Below are 13,188 nucleotides of genomic sequence, written 5' to 3' on the forward strand. Positions count from 1 at the left end.
GAGCACAGGGAAGTTTAACACTCATGAAGCAGAGTGGGAGATGTCTCACAGGCATTACGGTAAAACAAGGGCAGGCAGCCAAGCAGAGGATCTGTTTCTTTCCTGGTTGTGAAGTTACTCTTGTCCCCACACACGCAAACATGCCCTGTCTTTTCAAAAAGGAAACCCTTTGTTTTGAAATGGCAAGCCTTGTCAAACATGACTTTCACGCCAACGGTACGCTGCCTGAGCTGGATAACTCTCCTTTTACCATGCTTGAGTTTTTCTTATTCTGGATTTTTTCCCTGCAAACATTTGGACAGTTAAACCCACCTCTGTGTACTTAAATGCCTCATCTTTCCTCACGAGTCTCTTCAGCTCCTTAGCACTTCTAAACTCTTTCGAATTAGTTTCTCTCTCCACACAGTAAGAAGCTAAATACAATTTTATTGAGGTGATTAAACTAAGTCAATATTCACTCAGTAGCAGCTCTCAGCGTGGCTCTCCCTCTGAATTTCATTAGTGCTTTGCTTTCTTTGTAAACTCAGATTATGTTCAGGCTACTGAATGTGTCACCAGGATAAAAAGACTTTTTCTTTTTAGTGAGTGTGTCACAACTGCAAATGGAAAGTATAGAAAGTTACACAAATATTAATCAAACTTGCCCAGGCACAAGTAAACACAGTATAAAAGGTTTATCTGTAGAAAGTATCTAAATATTTTTATACTTTGGTAGTATTTTTTGGTGGTGCAGGGGAATAAACTAATGCTACGTTTGCTACCATTAAAAATAGGAGATTTAACAAGCCACTTGATGGCTAATAAGAAAAACTAACAAGAAAAGTTTTCTTTACCTGAGCACATCATTGACGGTGACCTCAGGGATGAACTTCTGAAGTTGCTTCACCTGTGCGCTAAGGAAACACGCTCTGTACATCTCACCCAGTCCGTAAGACAAGTTTCTCAGCACCAGCTTCCATAACCCACTGCAGAGAGAGAAAAAAATAACTGCAGAGAGGGAAAAAAATAACTGCAGAGAGAGAAAAAAATAATTAACTGCAGTGAGAACAAATCTTCCATAATGAATGAAGCCACCTCAGACTCACACTAAGAAGGTAACAAACGCGACCGCATGGAGAAAGGTCCCATTCCCAACATCAGTAAATCCCATCGTGCTTTCTACTTTAGAAGTGTACGTTTGTCCTTCCCTGTTTCAACAAACCTTGTTTACAGAGCTGTAGCGTTGCGTGTACATTCTTTCTCTGAGAATTAACTCTGAATTTCCAGTCCTTCCTATGTCCAAGATTTTTCTCTGGTCTGGTCAAATGGTAAGAGATTGAGAACCCACATGCAGAGGGAAGACAGACATGCTACTTGAGACTTTTTTTTCCCCACAATCATTCTGAAGAGATCATTACATTCCCAAAACCCTCAGTTTTCAGTCAAGAAATCTTGCTATGTCTTTGCAAATCGTGTTTGCTTGCTTTGCTTTTCCTCCAGTCTGTCTATAGATTTTTATACTGCAAATGATCAAGGTGCTTTCAACTCTTCACTTTAATAAACTGCATTAAGTTGAGTCGTTTGCCAGAAAGCTATTTTCCAGTTCCCTGATCTGTTTTTCAGCCTCTCCTTGGATCATCCTCAATATTTTCACATTCTTTTTCAAGTCTAATTTCTAAAATTGAGCACTTGGTAATGGTTTGTCCAGCTCCTCATAGAGAAGCAAGATTTCTCTCGAGTTCTACAGATATTCTGTTCATTTATGTTTGCAGTTCTAGCAAAGATTCCTAATTCCTCTGTCACACTTTCTAAGACAGCTTCCTGGCCTGCATTTGCAGCCCTTAACATATTTCCTTGCACTTGGACATTTTTTAAATGTGTACTGATGGTCTGATAGAGTTTTAACACAGCAATTCAGACTACTCTGTATTCTCTCTCTTCCAAGCATCCTCTGCAGGTATTTTAATCACACTGTCTAGGTTGATTAAAATATTACACTGCATTGGACCAAAACCAATCCTGGAAGAGCTCCACTAGTAGCAACATGGCTCACTGGTCCCTTCCCAATGAGCAGCCACATTCTCAGACCAGCTGCGACACGTCTTGGTAGTTTATGAAAATTCAACTATTAGATCATATGAAATCAAGTGTCTTGGAGAAGTCCACCCTTATCAGCACAACTGTCTTTAAACACACTAAAAACTTGGCAAAAGCAGGTTTTTTGACATGAACTAGCTTCCACGGAGTCACAAGCTGCCATTTAAATAAGTGCCTTCAGCAAACAAAAAAGACAAGATATTACCTGTATGTTACAGCATCTAAAAAGTCTCCGGTGCTGAAGTCAAACAGTTTGTAGCCCTCTCGCTTAAAGGCTAGCACTGCGTTGGGACCGAGCCAAACACTGCCATCCATTCTGGGTGTGAAATGAAATCCCAGGAAAGGGAACCGAGGATTGGGAACCTAAAGTGGGGACACAACAGTTATTACAGAGTCACAGAATCACAGGATGTCAGGGATTGGAAGGGACCTCGAAAGATCATCCAGTCCAATCCCCCTGCCAGAGCAGGAACCTAAATGAGATCACACAGGAAGGTGTCCAGGCGGGTCTTGAATGTCTCCAGAGAAGGAGACTCCACACCCTCCCTGGGCAGCCTGTCCCAGGGCTCTGGCACCCTCACTGGAAAGAAGTTTCTTCTCAAGTTTAAGTGGAACCTCCTGTGTTCCAGCTCACACCCATTGCCCCTTGTCCTACCATTGGGCATCACTGAGAAGAGCCTGGCTCCATCCTCCTGACATTCGCCCTTTACATATTTGTAAACATTAATGAGGTCTCCCCTCAGTCTCCTCTTCTCCAAGCTAAAGAGCCCCAGCTCCCTCAGCCTTTCCTCAGCAGGGAGATGCTCCACTCCCTTCATCATCTTGGTGGCTCTGTGCTGGACTTACACTTATTACACTTGTTACAAACCAGGTCAGAGAAACAGCCACGCAACCACTCAACAAACTAATCCAAAAAAAAAATGGAAATGGTTGGTGAGGAGGAAAGTACAGACATTTACAGTTTATTGTGTGAAAGTGAATCAAACAACCCAAAACACTTGGGTTTTATTGGGACTTGTCCTCCCAATAAATGGAAATAACTATTTTTAAACGGACAAGTGAAAAAAGAAATAAATTTGCCATTTTTATTTCCAATCACTACAACAAAATTTGAGTCATACAACCATACAGTTGGCTCCTGCACTGGTTTTTCTGCTCGTTAATTGTGCAGTTCTAGCACGTAACTAATTTAAAACACTGAGGAACAGAGCAGGGCCGAGTAAGACGGCATCTGAGGTAAAAACAAAACAAACAGGAAAAAAAAAGTACACGTGATTTCTCAGGATATAAACCAACCCACAACAAAACCAACGACACACTAATGCTATTCACCAGTAGTAATTAGACTGCAATAAAATAGGTTATAAAATATTAGGAAAACCTCAACATTCGTGTATTGCTCAAAACTACAAGCAGTTGGAAAGCCTGATTAATGCTAATAATTAAGTATCTGCAGTTTCTTTGTTGTTTGCAAATGGAATACAGTGTAATTGTGTGCAAAGGCTGAAACAGAAAGAAGCTGTCTGTGTGCAGGTACAAGTATTAAACCTCCTCAGGAGCTGGCACTTCAAGATCTTGAGCTATTTAGAAAAGATGACTGCAGAGGTGACTGTTATAGTCTGAACATAAGCAAGTATTGGGTATTTCTCAAAACCCAGTATTGTTATGACTAAAAATTGCTTCAAGGTATGTTCCTCTTCTGTATTCAGTGCACTGTTTTTCCTGTTAAAAATATGCTTTTAATACTTTCAAAGTTTAGTGCAACCACTCGACAAACTACATTAAATTTCTGGTAAAATATCACTAAGAATCGTGCAATTTTCTCATTTTATTACCATATTTGTCCATAACTAAAAAATTCAAAAGCTACAAGCTACCCTCACACAGCCATGAAACAAAGCTGGAAGATACCCTCATATCTCAGCCAGTTCCTCCCTCCCATCCCAAGCCAGGATCCGGAATCATTCCCAGATGAGAAGAGGTCAGACAAACACCCAATGCCCAGGGTTCCACAATTTCTCCAGGGGAACCTGCTCCAGTATTTAGCAGGCAAATCTATGTTGATATTCCACAACAGTATTTCCACAAACTGCATGAATTCACCAAAATGCTGCCCTGGGAATTCTCTCTGCCTGCTTGCCAGCTTCACTTTCTGTCTGGGATTGCTCCTCTTCATCACACTATTTGTCTATATTAGATTGTAAAAAGCTTTGTCCTTTTCCTCCCGTGTCTATTTTTTGTCATACAAAGTAAAGCTAATTTAGAGATGAGGTTTAGAGGCAAATACCTAAATCTGAGCTTTGGGTATTAGCACACAAGATTAAACTCTACATCTAAGTAATTAATTATTTACTGTTGTCCCTCGTTGACTTCTGAATCCTGCCTACAGATTTATTTTAGAACATGAAGAAAGAAGCCAGGCTTTTGTGGGCATGTGGCTATCATGCTAAATGTTTCATTCTTTCTTAAAAAAAAACCCCAAAACAAAACCAAAAAACAACAACAAAAACACAAACCAAAAAAAACCCCCTATACTGGCAATGATTTCCCACATGAAACTTCGACCTGTTCCTCAAGAATTAACAAAAGCTGTCCTGTCAGAAAGCAACTGAATCTACATCCACATGTTGTGCATCACTATCCTCACTCCAACAGAAATAACCATGTAAAGTTGCCCTTATTTCTGTAGTTTTAGCATTTCTTAGAGTACACTGTGGAAGACAAACAAGAGGGTACATACTGGATAAATATTTCCGTTAACCAACCTGTTCCTCAAGAATTAACAAAAGCTGTCCTGTCAGAAAGCAACTGAATCTACATCCACATGTTGTGCATCACTATCCTCACTCCAACAGAAATAACCATGTAAAGTTGCCCTTATTTCTGTAGTTTTAGCATTTCTTAGAGTACACTGTGGAAGACAAACAAGAGGGTACATACTGGATAAATATTTCCGTTAACCATGTAGCACTTTTCTGGTTTTAGCACCAAATAATCTCCACGGAAAGGTACAATCCGAGGTTCAGGGCTGCAGCCACTGATCTCAGACAGGCGGTCTGAGTAAAGTCCTGCACAGGTCACAATGTGCCCACAGTAGATTTCCTCACCCTGTGGAAAAAAACAAAACAAAACACAAAACACACAAAAATTCAATGTACCTACTAAAAAACCACCCATCACCTACAAGCCTTGAAAAAAATGAGTTAAGACCAGATAGAAAACCAACCAGATTTCAAAAAGGAGGCAGAAACATTAAATTGTTTAGTTTAATTCTGTATAATATTCTCCTTTATTCCCTGGAGAACTATCATAAAATGCCAATTCATTGGGCAGGTGGGACTGGAAGAATCTCCACAGAAAAGGGATGAGGAGGGGAAGAAAAAAACAGAATGAAAAAAAAAGAAACGTGTCATTGATTCTCCAACTACCTTCAGGTTCAGTTTCAGAATCACAGAATCATAGAATGGTTTGGGTTGGAAGTGGCCTCCCAGTACCTGAAGGGGCTCCAGGAAGGCTGGGGAGGGACTTTGGCCAAGGGCAGGGAGTGGCAGAACAAGGGGTGATGGCTTGAAAGTGGCAGAGGGGAGATGGAGCTGAGATGTGAGGAAGAAATTGTTTGGTGTGAGGGTGGTGAGACAGTGTCCCAGGTTGGCCAGAGAAGCTGTGGCTGCTCCTCCCTGGAAGTGTTGAAGGCCAGGTTGGATGAGGCTTTGAGCAACCTGGTCTAGTGGACTGCTGGCAGGGGGGTTGGAACTGGATGAGCTTTAAGGTCCTTTCCAAACCAGACCATTTATTAAAGAAGATAAAGGAGACATATATATATATATACACACACACAATCAAACATAAGTCAGGCAGCAGAAAGGAAAACTTTCATTCTTATCCCCAGTACACAGTAAAATCTGAACATGCTCCTATGCTTTGTTAAGAATAGACTGCAGTTGTTTTATAAAAGCAGCCTTAGGTGACAGTGACCCTGTTACTGACCAGCAGCTTGTTAACTTTTTTTTGAGAGCGCTGATTAATCCACCAGGACTCAACAAAATTTCTTAAGAAAATGAGAAATAGCTTCCCATTAAGCAATTAAATCTTTGACTTAGTTCTTACCTTTGAGTTCCTAACAATGACTGGGTATTTCAGTCCTGAAATAGAATTAGACAAGAGAAGGAATTAATAGAACATGTAACAGAAAACTGATGGAACAAGCAACTTGTCATGATTAAGGGTTCTTCTGCTGGAAGATCTCCAAGCTATGGAGCAACTACTGTTAACATAACTGATATTGCTGGATAGAACTGTATTTATGAATTAATAAGGCTTTTCTTTTTATTCTTCCATATGTGTACCAACACTGATCCAATCTGCCTTCCAGGATAAACAAACAACACTACCAGAAGAATACACATGCAATATTCATATAAATCTGATTTTAATAGGAGAGAACAACCTATTTCCTCTCTTTTACTGTCGTTTTCTTCCATCAGCATTAAATATTTCAGCTGAAGGGTGACCTGCCTAGAAAAAAAAGTGAGCTTGTTTGATACTCTAATATAATTTTGCCTTTTATCTCTTCCCTTACAAGACAGAAAGGTTCAGAAACGTGATTTCAGTTAAAGCAAATGTATTTTGAACAAAATCTTTGGCAGGACTGTAGTAAATGGAGGGCAAAAAAACCTGCCTTACCATCTTCACTTTCTGCAGAACTTTCTTTAGCCATCTCCATGTTTGTAACTTCAAAATCAGTCAATATTGTCCCACCTGCTTCCTGAAAGTCTTCAGCATAGGACTGGGCCACTTGTTTATAATTCACAATGCCGGTATATGGAGAATCAAGGGCCATCAGACCCTGAAACAGTACGAAGATACAGGAGAACAGTGAAGGCTGGTGTCCTGGTTTTGGTGAAAATTACTTACAGTGGATTAAGTGATCGTGTAACTCCAGCATAAACAAGTCTTCTCTACACAGCTCTTAATGATAAAACAGTCACCTAACCTTGGCTTCAGCTAATATGTATTTATTTTTCACTATACAATTCCACCTTCAAATGGTCACTTGGGAGTTCTACCTGATCCATGGCTGTTGCCAACGCCTCCTGTGAGGCTGCAAGGTGCCATCTCAACACTTACTGCCTTGCACATCAGAGAGAAAAGCCTCTTCCGAATTAGACAACAGCCTGTACTTGTCCTGGCAGAAGGCAAGGCTCAAGTCCAGCGTGTGCCTAGAATTTTTAATGTTTCTCAGAGATGTTTTACTATATTTATACAAAGAAGGCTCAGTTTCTCACATAAAATAACATAGTCTGGAGAAAAGGAGGCTGAGGGGAGACCTTCTCGCTCTCTACAACTCCCTGAAAGGAGGGTGTAGAGAGGTGGGTGTTGGTCTCTTCTCCCAACTAACACGTGACAGGACTAGAGAAAATGGCCTCAAGTTGCACCAGGGGAGGTTTAGATTGGATCTGAGGAAAAACTTCTTCACCAAAAGGGTTGTTAAGCACTGGAACAGGCTGCCCAGGGAAGTGGTTGATTCACCACGCCTGAAAGTATTTAAAAGACGTGTAGATGTGGCGCTGAGGGACATGGTTTAGTGGTGGACTCAACAGTGTCTGGTTTACAGTTGGACTTGGTGATCTTAAAGGTCTTTCCCAACCCAAACAATTCTATGATTCTATGATAATTTTTATCATGCTAGATGGCATCACTGTATTTTCCTACTTCTGGCTGTAAAACAAGGATAGTAGGAGTGTTTTATCTCAGAGAGATGCTGCAGTTGTAATTACACTACAAGACCATCAGTCACTCAGATACTACAACAGCAGGGGCCATTCCCGTGCCCAAGACAACCAGAACAGTTGGTAAAACTGTATCTTACACAAAACCTTTCTCTCCACTACATACATGGCATACAATGCCATGTTTTATCACATCATTTAAGCTCCCTTTGCTTGCGAGGAAAGGACTCAGCTCAGGAAACTAAAGCAAATTAATTAAGACCCATCTGAATCTACTCATTCACAGAAATAAATGCTCAGCTGGATCTTGAGCCTGCAAAGAATGTTTTAAGGAGTGGATACAAAATGTTTATGAGAAAAAAAAAAGATTAAAAAAGATTCCTCTCCAGAAAATTTTTGCCTGTACCTACAACCACTCATAAGCAATCAGTCACGCAGCTACACCACTAGCAAGCTGCCAGATGAAATAGCACAGGGAATTTATATCCAGATTTCACTTTCAATGAAAGTTCTACTGAACAACAACAAATCTATATTCCATAAACTACTCACATTTCTCCTGTGAAAATAAACAAGCTGAGAAGTGCTACATAACAATCTCATGTGTAGGAAGCAAATGGAGTGAAATTGGCTTGATCCAAATCCGCACATAGAGAAGGGATTTTCATTGCTGCACTACCAAGCTTTACTGCAAGTTAAATAATTTTAGTGGGAAGGAGCAGAATCATCTCAGCACAAACTCGGATATAGCAGCTCTAACTTGGGCAAAGGAAAATCTGCCTATCAATCAACCACAAAAACATACAAGCAAGCACCTGCAAGGAGAAAGGGAAAAAATTAAAGCTAAAAACCAGTAATAATAAAACCCACTCATTGTCATGGGTGAGAGAACTGGGGGTTTTTGTTTCTGAGCATATACATCAGGGAGACACATCCGTGTAAAGCTGGGAAATGGATGAAACTTGAACAACTTGTAGGCTCTGTCCAGCTGCCTGTAAGTTCAGTTCTCCACAGGGACTACAGAGTCTCCTACTTGGACTCAAATAATTCTGCTTCCTTTTGTATGCTGCAAGGACAGTGGATTAGCTGCTCTCTTATTTGTGAATGCTGGCCTTTCTGAAACAGCCAGCACATCATCTGCAATTAGTGCAGCAGCAGCAGCTCTTTATGACTGATGACCTATGAACTGATGAACTATGAACTGACAAGGAAGGGAATGAGAACAGGTGAGCAGGAAAAACCTGAGGTGAAAGTAAATGTCATCAAGAAAGATTCTGCAGGATCACCTGATGTCGTGTTAGACCTGGTCTGATGTGTAGGTAACAGCAAATGCATATGAAGGATCACACTGAGATAAAAAGTTCCAGAAATAAATGGATACATTTACTTTTTATTAATTAATTATATTTTCTTCTGGGTTTTCAAGCTCTTTTGAACTTGTCACCCATGCAAATTACCTCAAAGGCAGAAACACATTTATGTTAAATTAAAAAGATAATCACCTGAGAAACTGAGGTCTTATATGCCAAATAAAAATAAGCAAATCCCTTACCCTGCAGAAGGGTTCTTTCGCTTTTATTTCTTTTGCTCCAATCAGTTTCAGACCTGGGACGTTGTTCTGCAGCCCTCGTTCATACAGAGCTTTGAGTCTTGAAATTTCATCTTGTTCAACAGCTACAATTAGCTTCAGAAAAAAGATAACAAGGCACACCAGTAAGCAAAATACACAAAACCAGTTCAGTTTTGGCATGAAGCCCAAGCTAGCAAGCAAGCAATAGAGAATGAGCGAAGAGTGAATTATAATTCAAGAGAGGGAAAATGTGGCCTGTGCAATCGTACATTAAGGAGAATGAAAAACAAATGTTAAACTGTAGTTTTAAGTTATTATCTATGGATAATATTGGCTAAAAGTACCATGAGACTACAAATCTGAATGTGAAAGAAGTGAATAAGATTCTAAAGAGCCACTGGGATGCTTCCAAACATAAAACTGAACCCAAGATGTACAAATCTCAAACAGTCACAGAATTGCCCAGATTGGAAAAGCCCTTTAAGCTCATTGAGTCCAACCATGAACCCAACACTGACCAGTCCCCTATGACTAACCCATGTCCCTCAGCACTATGTCTACACGACTCTTCAATCCCTCCAGGGATGGGGACTCCACCACTGCCCTGGGCAACCCCTTCCAATGCCTCAGAACCCTTGCAGCAAAGAAATTCTTCCTCACATCCCATCTCAACTGCCCTGGCCACAACTGGAGCCCATTTCCTCTTGTCCTGTCCCTTGGTCCTTGGTTGAACAGACCCATCCCCACCTCTCTCCACCCTCCTCCAAGGGACTTGCACAGAGCCACAAGGTCTCCCCTCAGCCTCCTTTTCTCCAGGCTCAACAACCCCAGTTCCCTCAGCCGGGAACTCAGCACACTTGTGCTCCAGACCCTTCCCCAGCTCCGTTGCCCTTCTCTGCTTTGAGAAGGCATCAAGTTCTCCAGGCCTGGGGCTGCTTTATGTGAAACTAGCTGTAAAGCCTCAACATCATCTTCCCTGGAATAAACACTGCTGGGGAAGGCGATGCAGAAGCACACAAATTCAGCGTCAGCAAAGGGCCAACAATGCTGCCAGGTCAGTGCTAGCCCTGCCCAAGCCCAAATTGGCTCATACAGAGCAAGTCTGCTGTCTCTGCTTTGAGTTGAGAGCAGGCTTGTAAGGTCAGGTGTGATGCTGAGTGAATCCACAGTGCCATCTTGTGAGCAGCTGCAGTGGAGGGAGCAGAGCACGATCAGAGCGCTGAGCCAGGCTGGGACAACCACCACCTGCCCTGGTGCAGCTCCCATCACCGCTGCCGCATCCAGGGACCTCCGCTCTGCACCCCACACCTGGGAGAGATCTGCACCCAGGGGGGGCTTGCCTTCCACCCTCACCTGGACTATTTAATCTCAGCCCCTAGATAAGGAGAATTATTATTTAGGCCCAGAAAATGAATTGATTTGAGTTGTTGGAAAGAAGAAAACAAAAAGGCACATTCATCCTGAAGTGTCGCAGCAACTCCTCTCTTGGGACAAAGACCACAAGCAGACCTGTGCTATACATTGTAATATACATTAAGCAGCTTCCAAAGGTAAAGGAAGAAGACAGAGCAGTTCCTGTACCTTGCCACACTGTTTATATGGAATTCCCTTCTGGTCACAGTACTGGTAGCAGAGGGCTGCACCCTGCACACACAGCTTAGCTTTCAGAGATCCGGGTTTGTAGTAAATTCCACTGTGAATCACACCACTGTTATGTCCACTCTGGTGATGAGCTAAATAGAATGAAAAATACGTTATTAAAATAGATGTTCCCATCTATATTAAGGTTCATACCTTAATTACTTCAGCTGGCAGAAGAACGAGCAATTTGAGGCCCTGCCCTAAATCAGTGTTACAACAAGAGATGCTCAAATAAAGTAATTACACAGCAAACACAATTCATTCCTTGGTCTCAAAAGGCAAGAAAAATACTGACACAGCAAGACTTAGTTAATAATAAACCATCACAGCTTGCAACTTGTTGAATCAACAGGTGAAAGAAAAAAAAGAAAAAAAAAAAATCACAAGTTTTTTATCCAAGGGCTACAGCTGCAGGCTAATCAATCCAAATTTTCTCCATGATAAAATGAATTTTAAGAAATTCAATTTTTAAAATGAAAGGCAACCTTAAAGACCACATCTAACATCATGTCTGTGCAATCCTCAATTTCTTTGGACACTCCAGCAGGCCTGGTAGGCTTTTCAGGTATTTGTGAACTGGATTTAGGTTGCTATTTCCTCTTTGTAACTAAGTAAAATAGAGGTAAAAAATATCATAAACATTTTTACTGAAATAATTTGAGCAGGTTCTCCCTCTTAACATATTGACTCCCAAAGGTCACTCCTGCTGTGCATTCACAAAACTGTTAATCACTTCATGTATGTCCCATCTTGGGAATAAAAAGGCACTTTACATCACTTATACACATAACATCTCGAGAGTGATGTGTAGCCTGGCTGATGGAGCTATTTAAAGCGAGAGCTTGGGCTCACAGGTCATATTTTGAGTTAGCTGTTGACATGATCCCTTGGGGTTGCTCCTACCTGCCCTGAGTGACTGGGTATCTGCACAAGCACCTGGTGTGAGCAAACAGCTTATGATGAACCTGTGCTCATACCTGAGCAAGCCAGAAAGGCTTTCAATAAAGCAACAAGGCTCATTCTTTCTTATTTCAAAGCCAGGACAGATGCCCAGGTGCAGGGTCCTTCAAGATTTCCCATGTAAGCAGGCAACCCTGGGAGCTGTGCCACTGCACTCTGGCTGATGCTGGGTCAGTAACTGGCGATATCTCCTCAGTTATCCCCGTGTTGGTTCTTCACCTTTGACCTGCAAATGCCAGCACCTTGCACAGGGATATCCAGAAATACGTGGTGACTGTAGTTTACAGTTCTGGCAATTAATTGCCAGGTGTTGACTTTGCCCAGAGCAGCAGCTCCCATTTTTAAGCAGCTCTACATCCCAACTCTCCCTCTCTACCCACCAACCATCACTGTTTGCTGTTCACTCTTCTCCTCAGAGCCGTCCTGGGACCATTTTGCAGCTCATCCTCGCTGCCTTCTGCTCGGTGCAGCACTAACCAGACCTGCCCTTGTCCCTTTGCAATCTCCACTGCTCCTCACTCGAGTTGTTCACCCTCCTTGTCCTTCTCCCTGAAATCCCTGTTGCTGCTGGAGCCCCAGGCCAGTAAGACCTGCTGCTTTTCAACCACGAAGCAGCAATGTTCACTCATTCTTAACTTAAAGTCTTAACTTGAAGTCCCAGCAGTGAAGCACAGGCTGATGACAGCTCTGCTTCTCCACTGAAGGACGTGTCCTTGGGCGAAGGGAGGATTTCTTCCTCCCTCAGGGCAAAGCCAGTGGTGCCTGGGAATGAAGATCACAGAATTGCATGGCTTGGAAAAGACCCTTTAAGATTACTAAAGACTGAGGCCAAAGCGGCATTAAGCACCTCAGCCTTTGTCCTCATCCTCAGTCACCATGTTTCCCTCTGCATCTAATAGAGGGAGGCTCTCCCCAGCCCCTCTTTTGCTGCTCAGGTATTTATAGAAAGATTTCTTGTTGCCTTTTACAGCAGAAGATGCTCTTACTGGGGAAGAATGCATCACCTGCTTCAGGGATCAGGGCAAACGCTCTCCCACCCAAAATCTGAGTTTCCCTTCACACGTACGCTCACGAAACACTGCGGTGAGTGTGTGTTTCAGGGGAGATTTCTGACAGAACCCCGAGCACACGGCTGAGCGGGACACACCGGCTCCATACCTAGCTCCTGCTCCTTCTCCAGCACGGCCAAGGACAGCGAGGGGTGCCGCCGGA

General features: G+C 42.2%; 1 protein-coding gene across 1 annotated transcript in view; it reads right to left on the reverse strand.

The window, feature by feature from the left end:
• The window catches only part of L2HGDH (L-2-hydroxyglutarate dehydrogenase), a gene marked incomplete at its 5' end in the record, with an annotated part of 13,511 nt that extends 328 nt beyond the window's left edge, over window positions 1–13,183 (reverse strand). The window contains 8 exons of the mRNA XM_010165912.1: window positions 834–965; window positions 2,282–2,439; window positions 5,017–5,184; window positions 6,184–6,218; window positions 6,760–6,922; window positions 9,358–9,489; window positions 10,957–11,108; window positions 13,135–13,183. Coding sequence (XP_010164214.1) covers window positions 834–965; window positions 2,282–2,439; window positions 5,017–5,184; window positions 6,184–6,218; window positions 6,760–6,922; window positions 9,358–9,489; window positions 10,957–11,108; window positions 13,135–13,183 — 989 coding nt within the window. The remainder of the gene's footprint in view (window positions 1–833; window positions 966–2,281; window positions 2,440–5,016; window positions 5,185–6,183; window positions 6,219–6,759; window positions 6,923–9,357; window positions 9,490–10,956; window positions 11,109–13,134) is intronic.
• Between the last annotated feature and the right edge of the window lie 5 nt (window positions 13,184–13,188).

The sequence above is a fragment of the Antrostomus carolinensis genome, unplaced genomic scaffold (genome assembly GCF_000700745.2).
Source record: "Antrostomus carolinensis isolate BGI_N321 unplaced genomic scaffold, ASM70074v2 scaffold15094, whole genome shotgun sequence".
NCBI classification, from domain to species: Eukaryota; Metazoa; Chordata; class Aves; order Caprimulgiformes; family Caprimulgidae; genus Antrostomus; species Antrostomus carolinensis.